Source organism: Stenella coeruleoalba (genome assembly GCF_951394435.1).
Source record: "Stenella coeruleoalba genome assembly, chromosome: 19".
NCBI lineage: Eukaryota > Metazoa > Chordata > Mammalia > Artiodactyla > Delphinidae > Stenella > Stenella coeruleoalba.
The window spans coordinates 48,518,194-48,544,272 of NC_137165.1; the positions used below are offsets into that span (position 1 = coordinate 48,518,194).

Below are 26,079 nucleotides of genomic sequence, written 5' to 3' on the forward strand. Positions count from 1 at the left end.
AGCCCTCTTCGGGCAGGCCCCGCCCCCCATAGACGTGACGCTCTCGGAGCTCCTTCCCCGCCCGGCAGGCCTCGGGTGGATGTGCTCGGCGCTCCGCGGCTCTCTGGCTGCGCGCGCAGGCGGTGGGCCTTTCGCTTCCGGCCGCGGCGGCCTCGGAGCTGGCCAGAGGGACCCCGGCGGCCTGCCTCCCCGAGCGGCATGCGGCGCTGAGGCGCGGTGGACCCCGCTGCGCCATGAACCTCCTGCCCTGCAACCCGCACGGCAACGGGCTGCTCTACGCCGGCTTCAACCAGGACCACGGTGAGGGAAGCCCGTCGACTGCCCCGGCCCTCCCGACGCCGCTGCCCCTTCGAGCGGGGTCCCGCCCTCGGCGCCCTGCGGCAGCGTCCGTACCGCGTCCAGGCCGCTCGTCGCCTCCTCCCCGGGCGCCTGTTCCCCTCCCCACGGCGTTCCCTCTCCTTCGCCCGGCGTCCCTCCCCTCCCCCCCGGCCGCCCCACCTCCCAGCCGCTCGCCCACCGCCCCGACGCCCACCCCTCACCCCGGTCGGACGGTGACGGGATTTTCCGGGCGGCGTCGGTTCTTTCCTGTCGCTTTAGGGTCCCCAGCGGCCGGGACGGGGTCGCGCTGAGGTGAGGACGGCCCCCCAGGCTCAGGACCTCGTCCGCGAAGGTCCTTGTCTTTTCTGTTGATTTTCATAGAAAAAAAATCGCCGGACTCACAGTTTATTCTTTTGTTGGGTGGAAACCGGATCGTCCAGCACGGCTTTGGGGAAATGGCATTTTTCGCGTTTCCGAGTCCGGCGGGCTGGGGGGCTGCGCCCCACTCTCACCCGGGGAGGGGGACCCGCGTCGGTTCCGAGTGTTCGCTTTGGAAGCCAGCTTGAAGAGAATCCAGAAGCGGGAACTGCAGGACCCGTATCTGTGGAGCTTGTTTGGTGTAGAGTTAAATAGGCCGGGCGGAGGTGGCCCCGCTGTGTCAGTGCGTGGGCACTTGGGCTTGTGGGGTTATGGCTCCAAGGTCCTGACTGTGGGGCCCCGGGAGAGTTAAGTGTGTCTGGGAACCGAGGCGAGGCAGGGGTTTTCCTTCGGGGAGGAGCCCTTGAGGGCAGGAAGTGTTCTTGGAGGGGTGGAGGTGGACGCGGGGAAGAACGTGGGATGGGGGCGGCTGGGCTGGGGACCGCAGGTGGTGTGGCCCCACGTTGGGGTGCCCTTTTGGGGCCACATGTTGGGCATCCAGCAGTATGTGGCAGAACATTTGGGGTTTTGATTTCCATAGGAGGGCCAGTAGGTTTTTCAGTAGGTTCTGATAATAATTGAGAACTCTTTAAAGAGTTAACCGTGTTACAACTCCTTAAGAAATGTGTTTTCAATGGAAAGAGGTGACTGGCTGATAGTAGGGGAGGGGAGAGGCAGCCCTGAAAAGCAAACACAGAAGCAAAAAGCTTACTGACTGAGGCCCTTTAAAGGCAAGATCTTCTACACCTGCCTTAGTGCCAGATGAGGCATCTTTGTACTAAGTTTCAGTATAGTAATTGAGGCTCACGATGATGCTGATTATTTTAGAAACCAGTGAAGTTTATAATGTTTTTTTATAAAGGTTTCATCAAAGATTATTTAGAAAATACAGCACTGGCTTTTAGATGGATATATTTCAGTTATCTGAAAAATACACTCTCACTTTTGTAAAACCATTTCATTTCATTGTAATAAATTACAAGTAAAGCTTACAGTGTTGCTGGAAAAAAATATACTTTTATACTTAAGCTTCTGCTTACCCTTAGCCTAATTTCCTATAATGTAAGTTTATGCCATATTGTTGAGTTCATTATATTTTGTTTTTATACTGATTTTTAATTTTTACTCAGCTTTTTTAGCACTCGCATTGCAACTTTAGAAACATCTGCTTATAATTTTAAATTGTTTAAACTTTTGTCTTCTCCCAAAGATAACTTGCATTACAGTTTTCAAGATTCTGAGGTGTGGATATGTACATTTCTATAATCTGGCTGCCGTTTTTCTTTCTCTTCCCGTGGGAAACACAGGGTTTGAGTACACACACCTTCTCTGTAGACTAGCTTGTCCTGCCTCGACCGAGACTGAGGCGACAGGCTGACTTCGCTGGCTCACTCTGCTGTGGTTCTGGAGTGTGGGCTCAGAGCACTTGCATGTGGACTGCACATGGCTCATGCGTAGAAGAATGCCCTTCAGTGATTCTGATGCCCTGTTGCCAGTCGGCTTCCTCTGCACTGTGCTTGGTCACCAGCTGTTGGTTTGAACACTTCTGTGTGGGGAAAAGTTTTGTTAAGATAGCAAGAATGAGAAGATTAATGCCAACTTTTGTATGATAGCCAAGTAAAATACGTTAATTATTTCCTCTACCCAAAAAATAGCAAGGATAATGCCTAGCCTCCTTAGTGAGTGGTTTCCAGTCTTGTGGTATTTGTAGTACCTTTTCTTCTAGCTTTTAATTGAAGCACACTATTCTTACAGAAAAGTGCTCGTATCCTAAGTATTCTGCTTGGTGAATTTTCCAAACTGAAAACACCTTGCACAGCACTCAGGTTAAGAAACCAAACACCTGGCCACCCTGTGCTCCTTCCAGCCACTCCCCCATTCGACTTCCAATGACATAGATTAGTTTTGCCTATCCGTATTGTATTTTGTTTCTGGCTTTTTTATTCAGTATCATGTTTGTGAGATTTTTTTTTTCCATACTGTTGAGTATAATTGTAGATCATTCTCATTGGTGTGGTGTTTCTTTGTGTGAATATATCACAGTTCATTTATCCATTGAACCATTCGTAGGTCTTTGGGTAGATTCCCAGTTTGGGGCCGTTATGAGCATAGTGGTGCTGCTGTGCGCATTCTAATACCTGTCTTTTGGTGAACGTATGTTGTCATTTCTGCGAGGCTTGTATACCTAGGAGTAGAATTGACAGCGGTAGTCGTGCAAACAGTTTTCTGCAGTGATTGTCCTGGTTTGCCCTCCAACAGCAGTTCTGAGAGTTCCCATGCGAGTTCTACACACTCCTTACATTTGGTGTATTTTCTATTATTTTGGCCCTTTTGGTGGATGTTTAGTAGATCTCATTGTGGTATATGTGAGATTGTATTTACATTTCCCTGATTCTGTGTGTTTATTGACCACTTGGATATTCTCTTTTGTGAAATGTCCAAATATTTTGCTCATTTTTCTCTTGAGTTGTCTGCCTTTTTCTTGTGGATTTGTAGGGATTGGTTGTTTATTTTATACAAGTCTGGTCAGAAATATATGTGTTCTGGCAAAGAAAAATAAGATAGGTGCAGGCTTAAAACTTGTGGAAGGTGTAATAGTTGAGAAAGAAAGGGAAAAGTTTCAACTTTGTATTTTCATATTTTCCAGAAAGCCAAGCTCTGGTTCCCCTGTCCAGATTACATGATTACAATAACACAAAGAGGGAGTTACAACCCAGAATAAGTTAGAGATAATAAGTAACGCTGTACTTTAGCGTGAGTGTCAGGCTCCAGGCCCAGATAAAGTGCCTGAGAGTTGACTGCAGAACAGTCTCCAACTCCTGAGGAGGCTGTCATGGTCCTTGCAGTTTTATAAGTAACCTGGACAAAAAATAGAAGCATGCTTTCCATGTTGGGGGCAGGGGTGGCAGATAGGATAGAATAATGTCTTCCCAACGCTGGAACGCAGATCAAAAGCAGGGGAAGAGACCCTGAGGGTGGCTTTCGCATTCAGGCCAGTAGTGCGGTCGCAGTGAGGGTGCAGGCTCTGCAGCTTGTCTTGGAAAAAGAAGCAGAGGGTTTGGTGTTTCTCCTTCTGGCCACAAGCTTCATATGAGCCTGCATGGTGGTGTTGAAGGAGATTAATGTGGTCTTGGTCACACTTAGGCAAGTGAAGTCCAGGTCACAGGATCGTCTTGAAACTTGAGTGCTTCATTCAGTTCATAACAGTGCCTTTAATTGGACCATTAACAATCTGGTGTGTGACTTGGGGATGGTGACCATGACAGAGGTTTAGGGAGTTAGGATTAGTTCCAAGTGGGAGTGAGGTCATGGAGACCTCAAGCTGCCTTCTAGAAGACCATCCACACCAGCCCTTCCCCCCCTTCCCCAACTGGGCGTGTCCATACCTGCTGGGGTTGCCTGCTTTGTGGCTGTCCTCATGGACTTTCTTGTTTGTCATTGCCTCTGTAGGACTTGGTGGCTGATACAGTCCTCGAGAGGTGTGTTGGGAACGGGGAGGCCAGTGGTGAGCATTAGAGGCGGGAGTTGAGGGAAGTGCTCAGTGGCAGAGTGGCTGGTGCAGTAGCCGGTGAACCCCTCGTGCTGGAGTTAAGTGAGCCTGGTCCACGGGATGCCAGAAGGGCCCTGAGGGGGGCAGTGGAGTGACGTGCAAATCTTCTGATAACAGTTCATGAGGAGAGTCGTAGTGACACTTGCAGACCACGTTCGTGTGGTCTGAGCATCCACAAGAGTTCCTGGGAGAGGTCACTGTCTCTGGACCCCTTGCTTGTGACGGTCCAGGCCTGGGGTCCTCAGCTGAGACCCCAGTGAGGTGATTAATTTGTCTGTCTCACACTTTAGGGTGCTTTGCGTGTGGGATGGAAAATGGATTCCGAGTCTATAACACCGATCCACTAAAGGAAAAAGAGAAACAAGGTAAGAGTAACTGACATTTCTTGGTTTCTGCCCTTTTCTAGCCGGTAGAGTCTAGATTTTATCTTGCAGATTAGAGGGGAGCTGGTTTTGAGAAGTGAACAGGGTTCGTGGCCCTGTCAGCTTGGATGCAGCTGTCCTCTTTCTTCCGTTGAGCTTCTATGAGTGCTGGGCCCTGTGGGCCGGGTGCAGTGGTGATTCAGCCGGTGTTGGCGACTCTGGGTACTCTGGTGAATCCAGTACCTGCTAGCCCTGCTGAGAGAACCAGGTGCGGTTGTGCTGGCCACTTCACTCTTCCTGTTGAAGTGTGAAGCTGTAGGGAGCTCAGGTGAGGGCTTTAGTTACAGCACGTGGGACTTTGACTCTTAAAATGACCCACACTTAGAAAATACTATTGTAGCAATATAGTTGCTTCTGTTTACTTATTGCAGTGTCTTAAATTATGTTTTCATGGAATAAAAGTTTTCAAAAGCTGGAATTAGGAATTCTGTTGGTAAAATAAAATAATGGTGGTCCTTTTCCCATTTGACAGGAAAAATGTGTAATTTACAGGTAGAATCATCCCATTTTCTTCTTCTCCTATGTATTTTTCTGAAGCTTTTAGTGTCTCCTGGTCCTTATCTGCCAACGGATGAACAAATCTCAGATAAATCGTAAACAATGAGAAACATTCTTTTCCTTCCTGCAGTTGTGGTTGTGGTTTTTATTCAATGTGCAAGTTATATTTTCTGATGCAAGAACTGTTTCTCATCTGTAAGAGGAAGTCACTGCATTCTTAAGCTTTCCTATCAGCCCCTTTCCATTTTGACAACTAATATCCTACATCAGGGATTTTCAGAATCTTTTTTTTTTTTGGTGGTGGAACTTCTTTGTCAAGTAAAATCTTCCATACAACCCTGGTATGTAAAACAGTAAGTGGTGCTTTATATTCAGGAGTTTATTTTGTAAGCTGAAGTCTATAACTTTTATTTATTAGAGAAAGACCATGTAGCTGGTTAGTAAAGGGCTCAGACTCTGGGCCCACACTATTTATTTATTAATTTATTATTTATTTATTTTTGGCTGCGTTGGGTCTTCGTTGCTGTGCATGGGCTTCCTCTAGTTGCGACGAGCGGGGACTATTCGTTGCGGTGCGCGGCCTTCTCATTGCAGTGGCTTCTCTTGTTGCGGAGCATGGGCTCTAGGCACGCGGGCTTCAGTAGTTGTGGCGTGTGGGCTCAGTAGTTGTGGCTCAGGGGCTCTAGAGCGCAGGCTCAGTAGGTGTGGCGCACGGGCTTAGTTGTTCCGCAGCATGTGGGATCTTCCTGGAACAGAGATAGAACCCGTGTCCCCTGCATTGGCAGGCGGATTCTTAACCACTGCACCACCAGGGAAGTCCCTGGGCCCACACTGTTTAGATCCCAGTCCTGCTCTGCTCCTTGTCACGTTGCTGTGTAACCTTGGGCAAGTTCCTCACCTGTTGACCTCAGTTTCTTGATGTGTGAAAAATGAAGATGATAACTGCCTACCTCCTAAGGTTATTGTAAAGACGGGTGAATTAGGATGCGTGAGACACACAGACGAGTGGCGGTACACACAGAAAGTGCTTTGTAAGCTTGTGCCCTTGTCATTGGTGGCAGCAGTGTTACCCTTAAAGAGTGGGTCTTTGGGATTAATGAGTGTTACAGGCGACAGTGGAAGTCTCCTATCAGTCTTCTATGCTGCTGACTTCTATTTGTTTTGTTTTGGTTAGGTAGTGAATTAAGACAACTCTTTTTTTTTTTTAAATAAATAAATTTATTTATTTATTTATTTTTGGCTGCATTGGGTCTTCGTTGCTGCACGCGGGCTTTCTCTTAGTTGAGGCGAGCGGGGGCTACTCTTCGTTGCGGTGCGCGGGCTTCTCATTGCAGTGGCTTCTCTTGTTGCGCAGCATGGGCTCTAGGCATACGGGCTTCAGTAGCTGTGGCACGTGAGCTCAGTAGTTGTGTCTCGTGGGCTTTAGAGCACAGGCTCAGTAGTTGTGGCACACAGGCTTAGTTACTCTGCAGTATGTGGGATCTTCCTGGACCAGGGCTCGACCCCGTGTCCCCTGCATTGGCAGGCGGATTCTTAACCACTGCGCCACCAGGGATGCCCCGACAACTCTGTTTTATACAGAAAAATAGTTACAAAATATTTTGAAACAGCTTAACTTGAAAATTTCAGGATTCGGTATGCGGGCCTCTCACTGTTGTGGCCTCTCGCATTGCAGAGCACAGGCTCCGGATGCACAGGCTCAGCAGCCATGACTCACGGGCCCAGCCGCTCCGTGGCATGTGGGATCTTCCCAGACCGGGGCACGAACCCATGTCCCCTGCATCGGCAGGCAGACTCTCAACCACTGCGCCACCAGGGAAGCCCTCAGGATACTTTTTACTTAAATTGACCTACTAACTTCGGAGTTACAGACTTTAGTTTCAAAGTTGAATCATTAGAGGCATATTAAAAACTGCTTCCTAATTAATGAAATGTTTACAGTAAATCTAGGATTTCTTATAAAAATAAGTTAAACTAGAAGCGTCTAAACCTCCTAAGTGCCAGGAAGGTTTGCTGCTGTCATGTCACAGTGCCGTGTTTGTTCCCTGTCCCTGCTTAGCTGCACTGTGTCTGGGGCAGGCCATCCCCGAGCTTAGCTTGTAGTGAATTTTGAATTTGCGAGGGATCCAGCAGGGCTGTGTGGTGCTTACTAATGATGTGTTTAAGGACTTCTCCTACATGCACTTGCAGCCTTGTCTGCTGCTGCATTTCTGGCAATTAACTCAACAGTAGAAAATAGGCAGAAGACTTGACCTTATTCCTTTTTTATCTTTGAGATTTACTTTCCTAAACGAGGAAGGAAGTGTGCCTGCATTGTAGGGTCATTCCCAGATCTGGGCTCTCGGCCTTGTCTCTGCTGTGACCGTGGCTCTGAGTAAGGGGACTGCGCGACTGGCCGTGAGCTGAATGCCTCTTGCAGGCACACCCACCATCGGGTGGAGCTGGCAGTGCTGGGATGCCATCTTGGGCATCCCCAAGACCCCAGTGGAGGCAGCTTTCTCCTCCGAGGTGGTGTAGGTCCTGCGTCCCATGCACAGAGCAGCATGGCTCAGCTCGGGGGAGGCGTGGGAGCCCTGGGAGCACAGCCCGTGTGGTGTTCTCACAAGGATGCTGTGGGGTCAGAGTGTAGAACTCCGATTCATGTATATCACATACACATCCAAGCATATCCTGGAAGGAAGGTTCAAATCATAATTTGAACAAAGATGTGTCAAGAGTGATGCCTTTGGGTAAAATTATATCTAAGTGATTATAGAAATAAAAGGAGTACTAAAAAGTCAACTCCACTCTTCACTTAGAAACACAACCCTCCCACATTCCAAAGCTGGCTAGAACTTTTGTAGCCTACACTGGATGAACTTGCAAGGTCCTCAGGGCGGGCAGCAGGGTCCAGAGGAGTCCCCTTGTCTTTAGTGCCGCCCGCCTTTTCCTCCATGTGACCAGTGCTCACACATGTGACATTGGCAGCCATGTGTCGGGAAGCAGAGGGGACACAGAGGCCTAGAGGGGATGCCGAGTGACAGGTGGAGCAGCAGGTGAGTCTGCTTGTTCCTGAGCCCACTGAGTGCTGCACTGGGGGCTGAGGATGCAGTAATGAATAATATGGGCAGGGCTCACGCCAAGGAGTACTTCCCAGAACTTCTGCTGCCAGTGTCCTTGTCCCCACGGTGAGCCACAGGCCCCCCCCCCCCACCTCTGCAGGAGACCCTCCAACACTAGCAGGTAGGTCTGGTTCATCTCCCCTGGGGTCACTGCTCCTTCCCCTGGGTCCCGATGCACACACTACTTTGTGTGTGCCCTTCAAGAGCGGAGTCTCTGTTTCCCCCAGTCCTGCTGAAGTCCTGCAATCAATTCCCACTAGGCTTCAAAGTCTGATTCTCTAGGAATTCCTCCTCCCATTGCCGGACCCCCAGGTTGGGAAGCCTGACGTGGGGCTCAGAACCTTCACTCCAGTGGGTGGACTTCTGTGGTATAAGTGTTCTCCGATCTGTGAGTCACCCACCCACCAGTTATGGGATTTGATTTTGCTGTGATCGCGCCCCTCGTACCGTCTCATTGTGGCTTCTCCTTTGTCTTCGGATGTGGGATATCTTTTTTGGTTTGTTCCAGTGTCTTCCTGTCGATGACTGTTCAGCAGCTAGTTGTGATTCTGGTGTTCTCTCAAGAGGGAGTGAGAGCACGTCTTTCTACTCCGCCATCTTGGTTTCTCCTCTCCGGTATCGGCCTTAAAGGATTTTATCTGAAGGAAAAAATTGGGAAAAAGATGCTAGATGCTGTGGTACATCCTGACACGGAGGTACAGCCATGACACACTGTTAGAGGGAAGAGTTGGAAAATAGTGTGATGGTGCCAAATGGTACAGCCATGACACACTGTTAGAGGGAAGAGTTGGAAAATAGTGTGATGGTGCCAAATGGTGCCATTGGTTTGAGTTCAATGCAAGTTACACGCATGATCTCGTTTACAGCTGTTTCTACTTTATGCTTTTCTGTGTTGTTTTATTTTCATAGTGATAATATATAATTTGTATAATGAGAAACAAGATATTTCCATTAAAAGAAAACTCCTCGGAAATAGAAGGAGCTGGGGGTTGCAGGGCAGAGGCAAGTTGAAAAGGCAGGGGCCTGCCGTCGTGCCAGGAAGGCTGAGTTCTCCCCTTTCGTATAAGAGCCTCTCAGCGGAATGGAGGTTAAGCCAACACTTAGACGTCCTTCTCCCCCATTTTATTTCAGTTTCTTTTCTTTTTTTTTTTTTTTTTTTTTGCCAAGCTGCTTGTGGGATCTTAGTTCCCTGACGAGGGATCGAACCCGAGCTCTCGGCAGTGAGAGCGTGGAGTCCTAACCACTGGACCACCAGGGAATTCCCTCAGTTTCTCATTATTTTTGAGGCAGGTTCTGTAGGAAGAGTGGGACCTGTCAGGTATTGATTTGTGCCTGAAGCTTTCATCAGTCGAAGTTTCCAGAGCCTGTCTTGTGTCTTCCATCTCTCTCTGTAGTTTAGTCTGCTGCATAGCCAGCTGCTGGGCCTGGGGACTTTTAGAGATGTGGATATTAACGAGCATCCTTGGGCACATGTCTCTGCTATTCTGTCAGTGAGTGATGCCTGTTGATCTTTCAGGACTAGCCCTTGGTGCCTGGGACTCGGGGGCTCTAATGGCAACCTTGGGCTTCCTTTTGGAAGACCCCCTCCTCTCCAGCTGCAGGAGGTGGGGGTCAGACACCCTTGGAGGCTGTGGCAGGTGCTCACTGGGTTGGAGGCTGTGGCCCTGGGTGGGGGTCGCTAAAAGTCCTCTGACTCTCCTGGAGTTTGGAGTCTCGCCTTTGATTGCTTCCGCTCTTCCCAGGAAAGCCTCACGTTCCCCTTTCTCTCCCTCACCAGTTGATGCTGAAAAATCTGCTTTTCTCTTCCTTTCCAAAGGCCAGAGGCCATAGCAGTTTACAGTGGTCAAAACTGCTGTCTTAATCCTTAACTATTAACATCTTTGTAATCTTGACATTGATTTTTTTTAATTGCATCAGAGTCAGCCATAGATAGGCATCAAGGTAACACAAAATCTGATTTCGTATAATACTGGGTTTTTTTTGTTGTTGTTGTTGTTAGAAAGAGGCTTAGAGAAAAATCATAGCCTGTACCATTTAAGTTAAAACCTTTTAAAACCTTTTAAACAGAATGTAATATCCTTTTAACACTCTTTTTTTTGCGGTACGTGGGCCTCTCACTGTTGTGGCCTCTCCCGTTGCGGAGCACAGGCTCCAGATGCGCAGGCTCAGCGGCCATGGCTCACGGGCCCAGCCGCTCCGCGGCACGTAGGATCCTCCCGGACCGGGGCACGAACCCGTGTCCCCTGCGTCGGCAGGCAGACTCTTCAACCACTGCGCCACCAGGGAAGCACATTTTTGGTGATTTCTTCACGTGGAGTACTTCAGTTTTTGTTTTTTTCCCCATCCCACCCAATCGGTTCTCTGTCCGTGTCACATTTCAGAAGCTGTTGTGCCTCCTGGCATTTCTTCATTCTCCCATTAGCTTGGTTACATCTTGCTAAGGGAGTGACTCGCTTTTAGAACTTGAGAAAACTCATGACTTTAACAAATCCAACATTAATAAGTTTGAAGTCTCAGTGCTCGCATAGTGTTGTGTTAGTATTAAATATTCTCCCTTGGTTGGATAGTATTTTGAAAATATGTTGCTTACCTCTTGGCATAATTCACAGGTTTCTCTAAATAAATTTGATTCTAGAACTTAGTGAACCTGCACTGAGGAAATAATTACACTCCTAACAGACCCCCAGAACTGTTCATCTTGCAAAACTGAAACTCTGTCCCTATTAGACACTGACTCCCCTTCCCCCTCCCCCAGCCCCCACCATCCTACTTTCTGTCTCTATGAATTTGTCTACTCCAGGGACTTCATATAAGTAGACTCATACAGTATTTGTCCTTTTGTGACTGACTTATTTCATTTAACATAATATCTTCAAGGTTCATCTGTGTTGTACCAGTGTTGTACCATGTTCCGGAATTTCCTTCCTTTTTAAGCTGAGTAATATTCCATTATGTGGATGGACCATGTTTTGTTCACCCCTTAATAGACATTTGGGTTACTTCTACCTCTTGGCTGTTGTTAATGATGCTGCTGTAAACATGGGTGTGAAAATATCTCTTCACAGCCTTGATTTCAGTTCTTTTGAATGTATACCAACAAGTGGGATTGCTGGATCATGTGGTAGTCTGTTTTTAAATTTTTGAGGAACCACCATGCAGTCTCCAGTAGCAGCTGCACCAGCAGTACACAGGGATTCCTATTTCTCTACATCCTTGTCAACACTTGTTATTTTCTGTGTGTTGTTTTTTGTTTTTTTTTGTTTTTTTGATAGTGGCCATCTTAATGGTTGTGGCAGGATATCTCATTGTATTGTTGTTTTAACTGAAGTATAATTGATTTAAAATGTTGTGTTGGTTTCTAGCGTATGGCAAAGTGATTCAATTATCCATACATACATCTTCTTTTTCAGATTCTTTTCCATCATAGGTTATTACAAGATAACTGAGTATAGTTCCTTGTGCTATGTGGCAGATCCTTGTTTATCTATTTTATTTTATTTTTTAAAATTTATTTATATATTTTTGGCTGTGTCAGGTCTTCATTGCTGCACGCAGGCTTTCTCTAGTTGCGGCGAACAGGGGCTACTCTTCATTGTAGTGCATGGGCTTCTCATTGCGGTGGCTTCTCTTGTTGCAGAGCACGGGCTCTAGGCACGCAGGCTTCAGTAGTTGTGGCACACAGGCTCAATAGTTGTGGCTTGCAGGCTCTAGAGCGTGGGCTCATTAGTTGTGGCGCATGGGCCTAGTTGCTCCACAGCATGTAGGATCTTCCCAGGCCAGAGCTCGAACCTGTGTCCCCTGCATTGGCAGGTGGATTCCCAACCACTGTGTCACCAGGGAAGTCCTACCTATTTTATATATAGTAGGGTGTATATATTAATCCCAAACTCCTAATTTATCCCCCCCTCCCCCGATCCCCTTTGGTAACTGTAAGTTTGTTTTCTGTATGTCTGTGAGTCTATTTCTGTTTTGTAAGTAAGTTTATTTGTATCAGTTTTTAATTATTTTATTTTTACAATATTTATTTATTTTGGCTGCTTTGGGTCTTAGTTGCAGCACGTGGGATCTTTCATTTCGTCACGTGGGCTTAGTTGCCCCGTGGCATGTGGGATCTTAGTTCCCCAACCAGGGATCGAACCAGTGTTCCCTGCATTGCAAGACAGATTCTTAACCACTGGACCACCAGGGAGGTCCCATTTGTATCATTTTTTTAGATTCCACATATAAGTGATACCATATGATATTTGTCTCTCTCTTTCTGACTTCACTTAGTATGATAATCTCTGCATACTATCTCCATATTGCTGCAAATGGCATTATTTCATTCTTTTTTAAGTCTGAGTAATATTCCATTATGTATATATATATATATCACATCTTCTTTATCCTTTCATCTGTCAATGGACATTTACATTGTTCCATGTCTTGGTTATTGTAAATAATGCTGCTGCGAACATTGGGGTGCATTGTATCTTTTTGAATTAGAGCTTTTTCTGGATATATGCCCAGGAGTGGGATTGCAGGATAATATGGTGAACTCTATTTTTAGTTTTTAAAGGAACCTCCATATTGTTCTCCATAGTGGCTGCACCAATTTGCATTCCCACCCACAGTGTGGGAGGGTTCCCTTTTCTCCACACCCTCTCCACCATTTATTATTTGTAGACTTTTTGATGATGGCCATTCTGACTGGTGTTAGGTGATACCTCATTGTAGTTTTGATCTGCATTTCTCTAATAATTAGCGATATTGAGATCTTTTCGTGTGCCTGTTAGCCATCTGTATGTCTTCTTTGGAGAAATGTCTGTTTAGGCCTTCTGCCCATCTTTTGATTGGGTTGTTTGCGTTTTTTTGTTACTGAGTTGTATGAGCTGTTTGTATATTTTGGAAATTAAGCCCTTCTCGGTAGCATCGTTTGCAAATATTTTCTCCCACTCTGTAGGTCACCTTTTTGTTTTGTTTATGGTTTCCTTTGCTGTGCAAAAGCTTTTAAGTTTAATTAGGTCCCATTTGTTTTTGTTTTTATTTCTATTACTCTAGGAGATGGATCCAAAAAAAATATTGCAGTGATTTATGTCAAAAAGTGTTCTGCCTATGTTTTCCTCTAGGAGTTTTATAGTATCTGGTCTAACATTTAGTTGCGTTTTTTTCTTTTGGTTTGGTTTATTGTTGTTGTTTTGGGTTTTTTTGGCAGCGCCACGTGGCACGGGGGATCTTAGTTCTCCGATCAGGGATCGAACCCATGTGCCCTGCAATGGAAGTGTGGAGTCTTAACCATTGGACCACCAGGGAAGTCCTACATTTAGGTTTTTAATCAATTTTGAGTTTATTTTTGTATATGGTGTTAGAGAATGTTCTAATTTCATTCTTTTACGTGTAGCGGTCCAGTTTTCCCAGCACTGTTTATTGAAGAGACTGTCTTTTTTCCGTTGTATATTCTTGCCTCCTTTGTCATAGGTTAATTGATCATAGTTTGTGGGTTTATTTCTGGGCTCTCTGTTTTGGTCCATTGATCTATGTGTCTGTTTTTGGGCCAGTACCACACTGTTTTGATTACTGTAGCTTTGTAGTATAGTCCAAAGTCAGGAAGTGTGATTCTTCCAGCTCTGTTCTTCTTTCTCAGGATTGTTTGGCTATTTGGGGTCTTTTGTGTTTCCATACAAATTAAAAAACTTTTTTGTTCTAGTTCTGTGAAAAATGCCATTGGTAATTTTATAGGGATTGCATTGAATCTGTAGATTGCCTTGGGTAGTATGGTCATTTTAGCAATATTAATTCTTCCAGTCCAAGAACACTGTATATCTTTCCGTATGTTTGTGTCATCTACAACACACTGACAACAGAATATCAGAAAGAGAAATTAAGGAAACAGTTCCATTTACCATTGCATCAAAAATAATAAAATACCTAGGAATAAACCTACCTAAGGAGGCAAGTGACTTGTACTCCAAAAACTAACATGCTGATGAAAGAAATTGAAGATGACACAAACAGATGGAAAGATATACCGTGTTCTCATTGTGGTTTTGACTTGCATTTCTGTATTTAGTGATGTTGTGCATCTTTTCATGAGTGTTGAACACATATATCATCTTTGGAGAAATGTCTATTCAAGTCCTTTGCCCATTTTTTATAATCCAGTTATCTGACTTTTTTTTGTTTCGTTTTATTATTGTTTTAGGGTTGTAGGAGCTCTTTATATATTTTTGATATTAACCTCTTATCAGGTATATGATTTGCAGACATTTCTCCCATTTTGTAGGTTTCCTTTTCACTTTAAGTTCTTTAATGCACAAAAGGTTTTAAAGTTTCATGTAGTCCCATTGGTCTGTTTTTGCATTTTTTTAAAAAATTTATTTATTTATTTATTTGCCTGCACTGGGTCTTAGTTGTGGCATGCAGGATCTTTAGTTGTGTCATGCAGGATTTTTTATTTAGTTGCAGCATGCGGGCTCTTGGTTGCGGCATGCAGGATCTAGTTCCCTGACCAGGGATTGAACCCGGACCCCCTGCACTGGGAGCGTGGAGTGTTAACCACTGGACCACCAGGGAAGTCCCAGTCTGTTTTTGCTTTTGTTGTCTGTGCTTTTTTTGGGGGGGGCGGGGAGCGGGCCTCTCACTGTTGTGGCCTCTCCCGTTGCGGAGCACAGGCTCCGGACACGCAGGCTCAGCGGCCATGGCTCATGGGCCCAGCCGCTCCGCGGCATGTGGGATCCTACCGGACCAGGGTACGAACCCGCGTCCCCTGCATCGGCAGGTGGACTCTCAACCACTGCGCCACCAGGGAAGCCCCTGTTGTCTGCGCTTTTGATGTCATGTCCAAGAAGTCATTGCCAAGTCCAGTGCCATGAAGCTTTTTGCCTTTGTTTTCTTCCAGGAGTTTTGTAGTTTTGGATCATCTTACATTTAGGTCTTTAACCCATTTTGAGTTAGCTTTTTTTAAAAAATTAAGTAATTTAATTAATTTATTTATTTTTGGCTCTGTTGGGTCTTCATTGCTGTGTGTGGGCTTTCTCTAGGTGCGCGGTGAGCGGGGGCTACTCTTCATTGCAGTGCGTGGGCTTCTTATTGCGGTGGCTTCTCATTGCAGAGCACAGGCTCTAAGCACGTGGGCTTCAGTAGTTGTGGCTTGCATGCTCTAGAGCGCAGGTTCAGTAGTTGTGGCACACGGGCTTAGCTGCTCCACAGCATGTGGGATCTTCCTGGACCAGGGATCGAACCCGTCGACGGACCAGGGATCCGTCCTCTCCATTGGCAGGAGGATTCTTAACCACAGCACCACCAGGGAAGTCCCCTGAGTTAGCTTTTGTACATGATACAAGTTAAGGGTCAACTTCATTCTTCTTTGTTAGTTTTCCCAACAGCGTTTGCTGAAGAGACCGTCTTCTCCCCCGCTGGCGCTCAGCATTTGTTTAATAGCCGGTTATTACAAGTTTTGCTCAGCTTTGTTCTGTTGGAGTCCATTAATCTCTTCAAGAGTGTAAAGGCCGAGGCTGAAGGTTAACCAGCAGCTAATCTCCCTGTGCCTAGTGAGTGCATCCAGGGAACCAGGTGGTGCCTGTGGTGATGGAGGCATGTCCTGCATTGTGGGATGAAGGATTCCTGCGTGGTCATGGGTCTGAGGCCACACACTGAGCCGAGAGCGGTTTAAGGACTGAAGCATTGTAGTCCTTTGAGTTTGGGCTGTGGCCACATCCTGTTACAGCCAGAATTACTTGAGGTGGCTTGTGTGTCACAGGACGATTAAATTGTTTATAAGGAGAGCTGTGTTCCTTGTGGATAATGTTAAGCACAGAGTCCTTTCTAGGGTTTCTGCTAGGCCTTGAATTTGAAACTTCCCCTTGAGCAAGCTGATGGACTTTGAGTCCATCTTGGGTGGCTCTGACTGGACAGGTAGGAGTCAATTTTTGGGCTAACTTGTGATTTTCAGAGGTTTTGTTTCCTGGCTTGCCCCTCACTGTCCCAGGAGCTCATGGTCACAACAGACCAGAGTGGAAGCTGGGGAGATGGGGTGGGGTGGCCCTGCTGCGACGGGAACCATTCAGAGTGCAGTGTGCTTTCCTGAGCCCCACACTCCTCCTGGGGTTTCCTGTTGCTCCCCTGAGAGAGCGTGTTGGGCTTCCTTCTGTCGTGGAGCACAGCTGAAAATCTGCTGGACATGTTCATCTTCACATAATTTGTGAACATTTTTGAGCATTTCGGACGTCCAGTGGAAGAGGTGTTTAAAGTGGTGAAAAGGAATTCCAGCTTTTGCATCACAGCATACTTTCTCAGAGCTTACAAATTTTGCTGCACCTTAAAATACGAACTCAGATATTTCATACATTTTGCTACATTGGCTTCTTAGGCTCTTAGTGTTTACACATGAAAATATAGTTCATGATGACAGGATGCTGAGAGGTCTGAAGCTAATTATTTTCCTAGCCGGTCACTATTCTCATTTCTGATGGCAGATACAAATTGCTGATTAAAAATCAAATTCTGACTATTACGTTTTTACTTTTTTTCTTTTTTTTTATTGTAAAATATACATACTGACTTATTTTTATCATTTCAGAATTTCTAGAAGGAGGAGTTGGCCATATTGAAATGTTATTTCGCTGCAACTATTTAGCTTTAGTTGGTGGTGGAAAAAAGCCGAAATACCCTCCGAACAAAGGTAAAGTAATCCTGCATTTAATAATGCACCTCATGTGTAGTCCTCTCTTGAACTTTTTAGAGTATCTTTGTGTCTCTGGCTACATTGGATCTTCCCTGGTGGCCCTGTGACACATGAAGGACTAGTCCCTGGGAAAGAAACATCCAGAAAGAGAGTGTCTTTTCTCTGCTGCTCCTGGGAAAAGAAACGTGTGACCAGGGTCACTTGTCCCCATGGACATAGAGCACGTACTTTTCAGTTGTGTTGGCTGGATGGGGGCCTTCGCCCCATTTTGTTCTGGATATTCTTCTGCGGTTGATGTCCTGTGCTGTGAGTTCCTTTTAAAGCCAGGTGTGGGGAGGCTGCTTCTCCTGCAGAGAGCCACTGACTCACAGAAACACAGAGAACAGACAACAGCTGGGCTCTGGGTTGAGGAGTGTTGTTCCTGGTATGTGTGTGTGTGTCTGTGTTCAAAGAGATGGCATTGAAAAGAGTGTGGCTCTTTGAAAGTAAAGGAGAGGGACTTCCCTGGTGGCACAGTGGTTAAGAATCCACCTGCCAATACAGGAGACATGGGTTCGAGCCTTGGTCTGGGAAGATCCCACATGCCGCGGAGCAGCTAAGCCCGGGCACCGCAACTACTGAGCCTGCACTCTAGAGCCCGTGAGCCACAACTACTGAAGCCTGCATGCCTAGAGCCCGTGCTCCACAACAAGAGAAGCCACCGCAATGAGAAATCCGCATACCACAACGAAGAGTAGCCCTCGCTCACTGCAACTAGAGAAAGCCTGCACGCAGCAATGAAGACCCAATGCAGCCAAAAATAAATAAATAAATTTTTAAAAAAGGAAGAAGAATTACTTGGGCTCCTTGGGGATGGGCAGAGATTCTGCCGCTGGATCAGTCTTTGTCATATGAAGAATTTCATTGATCATTGGTGAGGAGTCAGGAGCCTAGCCCACCTGTGGCACTGTTGGGGGGTGTCACTGCTCCCCGCCCCCAAGGGAGCAGTGGACCGGATAATCTCTGGGGTCTCTTTCACCTGTAACATCTTATTCTCAGTAAAAAATTCCGAGAAGTGAAAGTCTCAGAAATTTTGCAGAAGGAAAAAATTTTTTAGAAGAAAGAAATTTTCTAACTGAACATTTTGAGTAAAATTTAAGCTTTTTGTAGTGTGCTAAGGGCAATTTTTAAAAAAGAACTTGGTCTGTTTAAACTTTTGTAAGATTAAAAATACATTTTTTCAATGTCAAAATTACTGCTTAATATTTTAATAATTATCAATTAAGATGCATGGTGTTACAGTGTAAAGAATCTAGTGTCTTTGGTTTGTGAAAACAGAATAAAACAGGACTGGAGGAGACTGGTTTGTCACGGTCACCTACTGGGTCCTGACAGGGTGCTGTTCAGGAAGCAGAGAGGCCCTTTCCATTTAGGAGGAAGTCCAGAATTTTGAAATATATTTTTTGCTATTAGGAACTGTATCAGGAGACAGACACACAGAATCCCGCCCAGTACATTTAAAATTTTTGGTTTCCTGCAGTAAGGCAGCTCACAGCCCTCAGAGGCCATGGATTTTTCTCACTACCGAAGGCATCATGTCTGGTCACTTTGCTTTTGTGAATGAGAATTTGTGCTGCTGCCTCTGGGGCTTCATCACACTGTTTCCAGATGTTTCTGAAAATGGAGTTCACCCGTATTTGTGACACCCTTGACATCCGCATCTGTTGGCTTCTGTCTGGTTTGGGCCGGTTTGGGCCAGTTTGCCTTTGTGTTGAGTTGTAGGCTTTCTGGTGTTAGGTTGCAGGGCCAGAGGAAGTTCACTGATGCTTTCGTGTTCAAGAGTAGAGTGTCCTTTGCCCAGAAGGTCGTGAACATCTGGTTTGGGGAAGATACTATTTTCAGTAAGGTAACTGTCTACTCACTGACATGTTGGTGCCCTTTAAGGAAGAGCCGATGGGAGAAGTTTATCAAAGATGGTGTTGGAAGGAGCAAGAAGAGCACTATTCTCTGCTTCAGTTTTGAGTGGTTATAAATTATAACCTCTTTGATAGTAAATACCTCTTATGTTACTTGATAATTTTGGAAGTTCTGGTAGGCTGGTATTCAGTTCTCTCTTGATTTGAAACTTAGGATACTTACCCCTTATGGCAAAACTTACCCCTGAATTCCACCGGGCTATTGTTGGTCATGGTGTTGGGACCTTTAGGGGAAACATTCTTTCCTTCCATTCTCAGTCAGCCGTAACCTGACTGTTTAGGGAGCTTATTTCCCTCACCCCACACGCTTTGTACCCAGCTTTTCAAGTGGAAAAGAGGTCTGGACACACACTCCTCATCCTCCAGGGTTGTCTGTAAATTGTCTCAGCCCTTGGGGCATAAGCTGCTAATCCATCCTGAGGGAAGATTGTAGTGTGAGCAGAAGATATTCCAGAGCTTGAAGCAGAGCGAGAACAGTCAGGGCTGAAGAACACTGGCCCTGGTTTTTATGTGTCTGATTTCCCCATGAAACAACCCTTTCTTTTTTTTTTTTCTTTTTTTTTTTTTTTTTGCGGTAAGTGGGCCTCTCACTGTTTTGGCCTCTCCTGTTGCGGAGCACAGGCTCCGGATGCGCAGGCCCAGCGGCCATGGCTCACGGGCCCAGCTGCTCCACGGCATGTGGGATCCTCCCGGAACGGGGCACGAACCCGTGTCCCCTGCATCGGCAGGCGGACTCTCAACCACTGCGCCACCAGGGAAGCCCATCTTTTCTTTTTTTTTTTTGACGTGGTAAAATATTTAATGTCTGTACGTGTGCCTCACCCTCCCATTCCTGTTACAATTCAGTAGCCTCTCCAAACTGACTGTACCAGAGAAAACGTGGACACTTTTTCCCAGCAGAGTTCGAAAACCATTAAGGCCCTGATACTCTTGGTTCAGAAATGATAGCAGGTGAGGTCTTTCCACAGCATGCCTCAGGTCTCTCTGCTCAAGGAAAAATGCCCCCCAGCTCTACGGGACTCCCGAGGTCTTCTGTTCTCTGCAGCCTGGCGCTGGGAGCTGCGCCGCTGGAAATAGTGATAGGCTCGGGCACTGCAGCGGTAGCCGCCGTAAGCAGTGAGGGGCATCGTGGAGGCGGAGGAGGTCTTGTAGCCAGTGTCGGCTAGTTGCTTGGCAGTTGGCATGTTGCCTCCAGCCTGCGTGACCTCCTAGCACAGCCGGACCCTTTCTTTTCTTAATCCAGGTTTATCTGTAGCACTTGGTACCTGTGGCTGGGCTTGCTTTTTGGCTCAGTCTAGTAGAACCAAGGAAAGAGAGGTGGAGAGAAGTTTGCCTAAAAACTAGGCAAGGTTTGGCAGAGAGGAGGTTCAAGTGTGCTTGAATGTCTGTGTGCATGCCTGTGTGGGTAGAGGCAGAGACTGGCTGCCTGAGGTGTGCGCAGGTGTGTGGTTGCTGAACAGGAGGGTGGGGGGGGGGGCAGGGGGGCGGGTCTGAGACCTGGGGGCGGGACCGTCCTGCCAGTGGGAGAGCCTCGTGTCCCCTCACCCCCCGCCAGCTCCCAGTCAGGTGTTTGTGATGTGAGGACCCCTTCAGGAGTGGCCTTAGCAAGCCAGCCCCTGGCCTGTTCATTACCATGTTCTTACATTCTTTCCTGTTTCAGTGATGATCTGGGATGACCTGAAGAAGAAGACTGTGATTGAAATAGAATTTTCTACCGAAGTCAAGGCTGCCAAATTACGGCGAGATAGGTAGGTTTGGTGTCTCATTTTTAGAGGTGGAACAGTCACTTTCTCTGAAGATGGCTGAAATCATTTTATATTGAAGGAAGAGAAGTGTTCAGGAAAACGATATATAAAAACGTGAGACTGTAGTTTATGACCCAAGGACATAAGGAAGGCAGTGAGTTTTATTTGCCTCCCAGGATCACTTACAGGTGAGTGGTTGGTGGGCGTGGGTGAAGTGCACCTCCATGGACCTGGCCCCTGGCCAGCCCTGCCCCCCCAGCTCTCAGTCCTTCAGGGGAGCCGTCCCACCCGACAGGTACAGACTGAGGACTCGAGTTTTGAACCTTGCATTGCCTCCCTCTTAGCCCACACTTGTCCAAATGCTGCCTCGTAAATGTTTCAATCTGAAAGTAAAGGAAAATTCAGGAACTCCTCACAGAGAAGGTGTCATTGAATCTCACCTGTTGAAAGTAGTAGGTCTCTCTCTCTTCTCGGCTGTTGCCTTCCTGGGGTTTAGGAGAACACAGGAGTTTTTCCTAGTATGTTGATGGAGGTAGAGCAAAGCTTCATCACTTTGGATTTTGGTGTGATTTACATGTTATGCTCGGCTGTGGTGTGATTTACATGTTATACTTGGCTGTGGGAGGACAGATGCTGAACCAGACAAGTGTGAATAGGGGTCTGTCATCCCTGCACTCATAGGTAGACTTGTTTCTTCCAGGAATGTCAGCATTTAGGGGCTCGTAGTAATGCAAATCCTGGAGCCAAATCAAGGATATTACACTTTCTTACATTTCTGGATTGTCAAGACGTGTCTAAAAGTGTGTTAAGATAGAATTTCTGCCTTTGTGTCCTACTTGGTTCTTACTCTAGACAGAATATTTGATGACAATGCCCTCCCAACCCTTGGGCTATACTTTCCTCCAGCCGGGTGAGAGGCGCTCATTCCTAGTGCCAACCTCGTGCCCAGGGGCTCCCTGCCAACCTGCTCCACAGACCTTGCTGCCCAGTGCCTGGGTTCAGGAATGACCCTCTTTTTTAATAATTAATTAATTAATTTGGCTGTGCTGGGTCGCATGTGGGATCTTCAGTTGCAGCATGCGAACTCCTAGTTGCATCATGTGGGATCTAGTTTCCTGACCAGGGATTGAACCCAGGCCCCCTGCATTGGGAGCGTGGAGCCTTAGCCACCACCAGGGAAATCCCAGGAATGACCCTCTTGTATTTGCTCTTTGCGGTGTTTCTGTTTCCAGATGATAAGAACAAAAATCACAAAATGTTTGAGTTTCACTTTGGGGGAGAGAAATTCTGATGGTGTTTTTTTCTTTCCAGAATTGTGGTTGTTTTGGACTCTATGATCAAGGTGTTTACATTCACACACAATCCTCATCAGTTGCACGTCTTTGAAACCTGCTATAACCCGAAAGGTAAGAATCCAGAGGAGGATGGATGGTGGAAACTGGCTTCCTGGGTCTGATCCAGGCGGGACGCAGACCCATGCTGGGTGCCTCTCCTCCAGGTGTGTCACCCTAGTGGTGGGTCCTGAGGCATCTGGGGCTCTGGGGAAAGGTCTGGGAGATGCAAGCTCCCCACCTCGGTCCCTACCTTCTCCCCTGAACCTTCCCGCGGTCACAGCCCCGCTTCCTCGCTGTGGTTCTAAGATCCTGCCTCTTACCAGAATCATCGGAGTCCCTCTTGGGATTTTTCACTGTCAGCCATTCAGGAGCTCTATGGTGAGCCCTGGAATCCATGTTTTTATTAAGTTCTGAGACATTTCCTTCCCTTTTTCTTCTGGCTGGTGGATTATGTGTGGCTGACTTTGTTACTCATTTTATCATGTTAACTTTGCTTTTAAAATTTTGGAGTTTTTTCTTCTAGCTTTATTGAGGTATAATTTACATAAAACTCATTTTAAGTGTATCATTTGTTAAACTTTAGTCATTGTAAACAGTTGTGTAGCTGCCACCACAGTCAGGGCAGAACAATCCCGTCACCCAGGAGTTTCCCCAGGCTGTGCCCTTCCCCACCTGACCTTCAGGTTTTGCCTTTTCAGATGTGTTTGGTGTCTTTCTCTTAGCTTAATATTTTTTAGATTCCTCCATGTTTTTGTGAGTGTGCTATTATTTTGCTCCTTTTTATTACTGAGTAATATACCATCATATAGATATACCACAGCTGTTGATCCATACCAGATTTTTGGCTGTTATAAATAGAAGCTGCTGTACATGTTTACATGCAGGTCTTTTTGTGGATGTATTTTTTCATTTCTCTTGGAGTGCAATTGCTGGGTCATATTGTAATTATTTTTTAGATTCCATATATAAGTGGTAACGTACATTATCTGTCTTTCTCTGTCTGACTTATTTCACTTAGCAAAATACCCTCTAGGTCATCCATGTTGCTGCAGATGGCAAGATGTCATTCCTTTTTTATGGCTGAGTAGTATTTCATTGTGTATATATCCACTGTCTGTGTTTTGATTGGAGCATTTAGTCTATTTACATTTAAAGTAATTATTGATATGTACGTACTTATTGCCATGAATTGTTTTGGGTTGTTTTTGTAGGTCTTTTTTGTTCCTTTTTCTTTTGTTCTCGTCCCTTGTGATTTTTTATTTTTATTTTTTGGCTGCATTGGGTCTTCACTGCTGTGCATGGGCTTTATCTAGTTGTGGCGAGCAGGGCTACCCTTTATTGCGGTGCATGGGCTTCTCATTGCAGAGCACAGGCTCTAGGCACGCAGGCTTCAGTAGTTGTGGCATGCAAGCTCAGTAGTTGTGGCGCATGGGCTTAGTTTTGCTCCACGGCATGTGGGATCTTCCCGGAGCAGGGATCAAACCTGTGTCCCCTGCATTGGCAGATGGATTCTTAACCACCGTGCTACCAGGAAAATCCCTTCCCTTGTGATTTTATGACTGTCTTTAGTGTTATGTTTGGATTCCTTTCTCTTTTGTGTGTGTATCTATTATAGATTTTTGGTTTGTGGTTACTATGAGGTTTATATATAGCAATCTGTATATATACATGTGATTATTTTGAATGGCCTGGTCTCTTAATTTCAAATGCATTTTAACAACCCTACATTTTACTCCCCTCTACCCACGATCTGTTTTTGACATTATGTTTTATATCTTTTTGCTTTGTGTATCCTTTACTTATTGTGGATGTAGATGATTTTACTACCTTTGTCTTTTTTTTTTTTTTTTGTGGTACGCGGGCCTCTCACTGTTGCGGCCTCTCCCGTTGCGGAGCACAGGCTCCAGACACGCAGGCTTATCGGCCATGGCTCACGGGCCCAGCCACTCCGTGGCATGTGGGTTCTTCCTGGACCGGGGCACGAACCCTTGTCCCCCGCATCGGCAGGTGGACTCCCAACCACCACACCACCAGGGAAGCCCACTACCTTTGTCTTTTAACCTTCCCACTAGCTTTGTGTGTGGTTGATATTACTACTTTTACTCTATATTTACTTTAACCAATGAGCTTTTCTCTTTTAACAGTTTTCATGTTTCTGCTTGTGGCCTTTTCTTTTTTGCTTAGAGAAGTCCATTTACCATTTGTTGAAAAGACTATTTTTTCTGCATTGAATTACCTTGATACTTTTTTTTTTTTTAAATCAAATAAGTGTAAGATTCTTCTGGACTCTTTATTCTGCTCCAGTAGTCTTGTGTTTCTCTCCTTATGCCAATATCAGATGACCTTGATTTCTGGAACTTCAAGATAATTCTTTTTTTATGTATGTATGTATTTATTTAGTTTTGGCTGCGTTGGGTCTTCATTGCTGCGCACGGGCTTTCTCTAGTTGCGTCAGGTGGGGGCTACTCTTCGTTGCGGTGCATGAGCTTCTCACTGCGGTGGCTTCTTCTGTCACAGAGCACGGGCTCTAGGCGCGCGGGCTTCAGTAGTTGTGGCATGTGGGCTCAGTAGTTGTGGCTCGCAGGCTCTAGAGTGCAGGCTCAGTAGTTGTGGTGCACAGGCTTAGTTGCTCCGCGGCATGTGGGATCTTCCTGGACCAGGGATCGAACCCGTGTCCCCTGCATTGGCAGATGGATTCTTAACTACTGCACCACCAGGGAAGTCCCTGGAACTTCAAGATAATTCTTGAAATTAGGTAGTATAAGTCCTCTAATGTTGTTCCTATTTTATAAGAAATTGGGGGGCTATTCTAGGACCTTTTACTTTGCTTATAACTTAGTGACAGGTTGTCTGTTTCTTAAAAAAAGCCTGCAGAGATTTTAACTGTGATTGCACTTACTCTGTAGGTGGGTGAAGGTAGGTTCCAAGCTGTGGTCACAGGACAGCTCTCCACCCACCACGTCTTTGGTTTTCCTTTGCAATGTGTTATAGTGTCTTTTACATCTGTCGTTAAATTTATTCTTCAGTTTTGGTTTTTTTATGTTACTGTTAGTGGATTCATTTTTATTTTATTTTATTTTATTTATTTTTTAAGGATTCATTTTTAGATTTTACAATTTTGCATTCTCGTGGCTGACACCCCAAAAGACAGACATTTGATAAAGTTTATTCAGTAATAAGTTCAGCAAATGTTTCCAATTGTGAAGCCATCTCATGGGAGGGAGCTTTGCTTGGCCCTCTGCTGCCCTTCACAGGGAAAAGATTCTGTGAATTATTCTTACTTTTTCATGGGACCTGGAGGGCAGGGAGCAGGTATGGTTGTGGAAAAGCAGAAGCTTTGAGACGGTCCTGAGTCCTTGACGCATTTCCTTGTCTCTGTTTAGGCCTCTGTGTCCTGTGCCCCAATAGTAACAACTCACTCCTGGCCTTCCCGGGCACGCACACGGGCCACGTGCAGCTTGTGGACCTGGCCAGCACCGAGAAGCCGCCAGTGGACATTCCTGCCCATGAGGGCGTCTTGAGCTGCATTGCTCTCAACCTGCAGGGAACAAGAATTGCGACCGCGTCTGAGAAAGTAAGTGGGTGTCCCTGCCCCACAGAGGTGCCCCCAGAGTGGCGTCTCCCGCCGTAAGGTGCAGGCTCCCGGGAAACCAGCCCTTCCCTGAAGATCCTGACCCCTGAGAGGCTCTTAGCCACCTTCTCTCAGGAAGCAAGTCATAGTTGACAGAGAGAGTCCAAAAGTTATTTTATTTGGTTGTGCCCCATCTGTTTGGCAGTAGAATTAGTGTTTTTCTAACTGGCTGTGGGCATTATAATTAAGATGCCATTTCTCTGGACAGTGAGTGAACTGGTGGCTCTCAGGGTGTGAAACAGCCCGGGGCCTCTGCCAGGGGAGCGTGTGCACGGGGCTCCGAGAGGGCCATGCCTGTGGGCCTGGGCCCTGGGTCTCCCTGACCCTCTCTCGGCCCCTGCCCGCTGCAGTCGGACTAAAGAGACTCTAGTCTGTTCTCGGTAACAACAGAGGGAAAGTTGAGTTTTAGATGATGTGGGTGAGTTTGGGAACGGGTCGGATGGGTT

The 26,079-nt window shown here is 46.2% G+C and overlaps 1 protein-coding gene across 3 annotated transcripts in view; it reads left to right on the forward strand.

Annotated features, from left to right (window-relative positions):
- WDR45B (WD repeat domain 45B) overlaps positions 1–26,079 on the forward strand; it is a 32,759-nt gene continuing 6,680 nt past the window's right edge. The window contains exons 1-6 of one of the 3 annotated variants that reach the window (XM_079904056.1): positions 1–300; positions 4,576–4,650; positions 16,864–16,965; positions 20,584–20,671; positions 21,980–22,074; positions 25,386–25,576. In XM_079904056.1, coding sequence (XP_079760182.1) covers positions 234–300; positions 4,576–4,650; positions 16,864–16,965; positions 20,584–20,671; positions 21,980–22,074; positions 25,386–25,576 — 618 coding nt within the window. In that variant the 5' untranslated portion in view covers positions 1–233. The remainder of the gene's footprint in view (positions 301–4,575; positions 4,651–16,863; positions 16,966–20,583; positions 20,672–21,979; positions 22,075–25,385; positions 25,577–26,079) is intronic. The other 2 variants (XM_079904058.1, XM_079904057.1) reach the window with 2 other exon arrangements.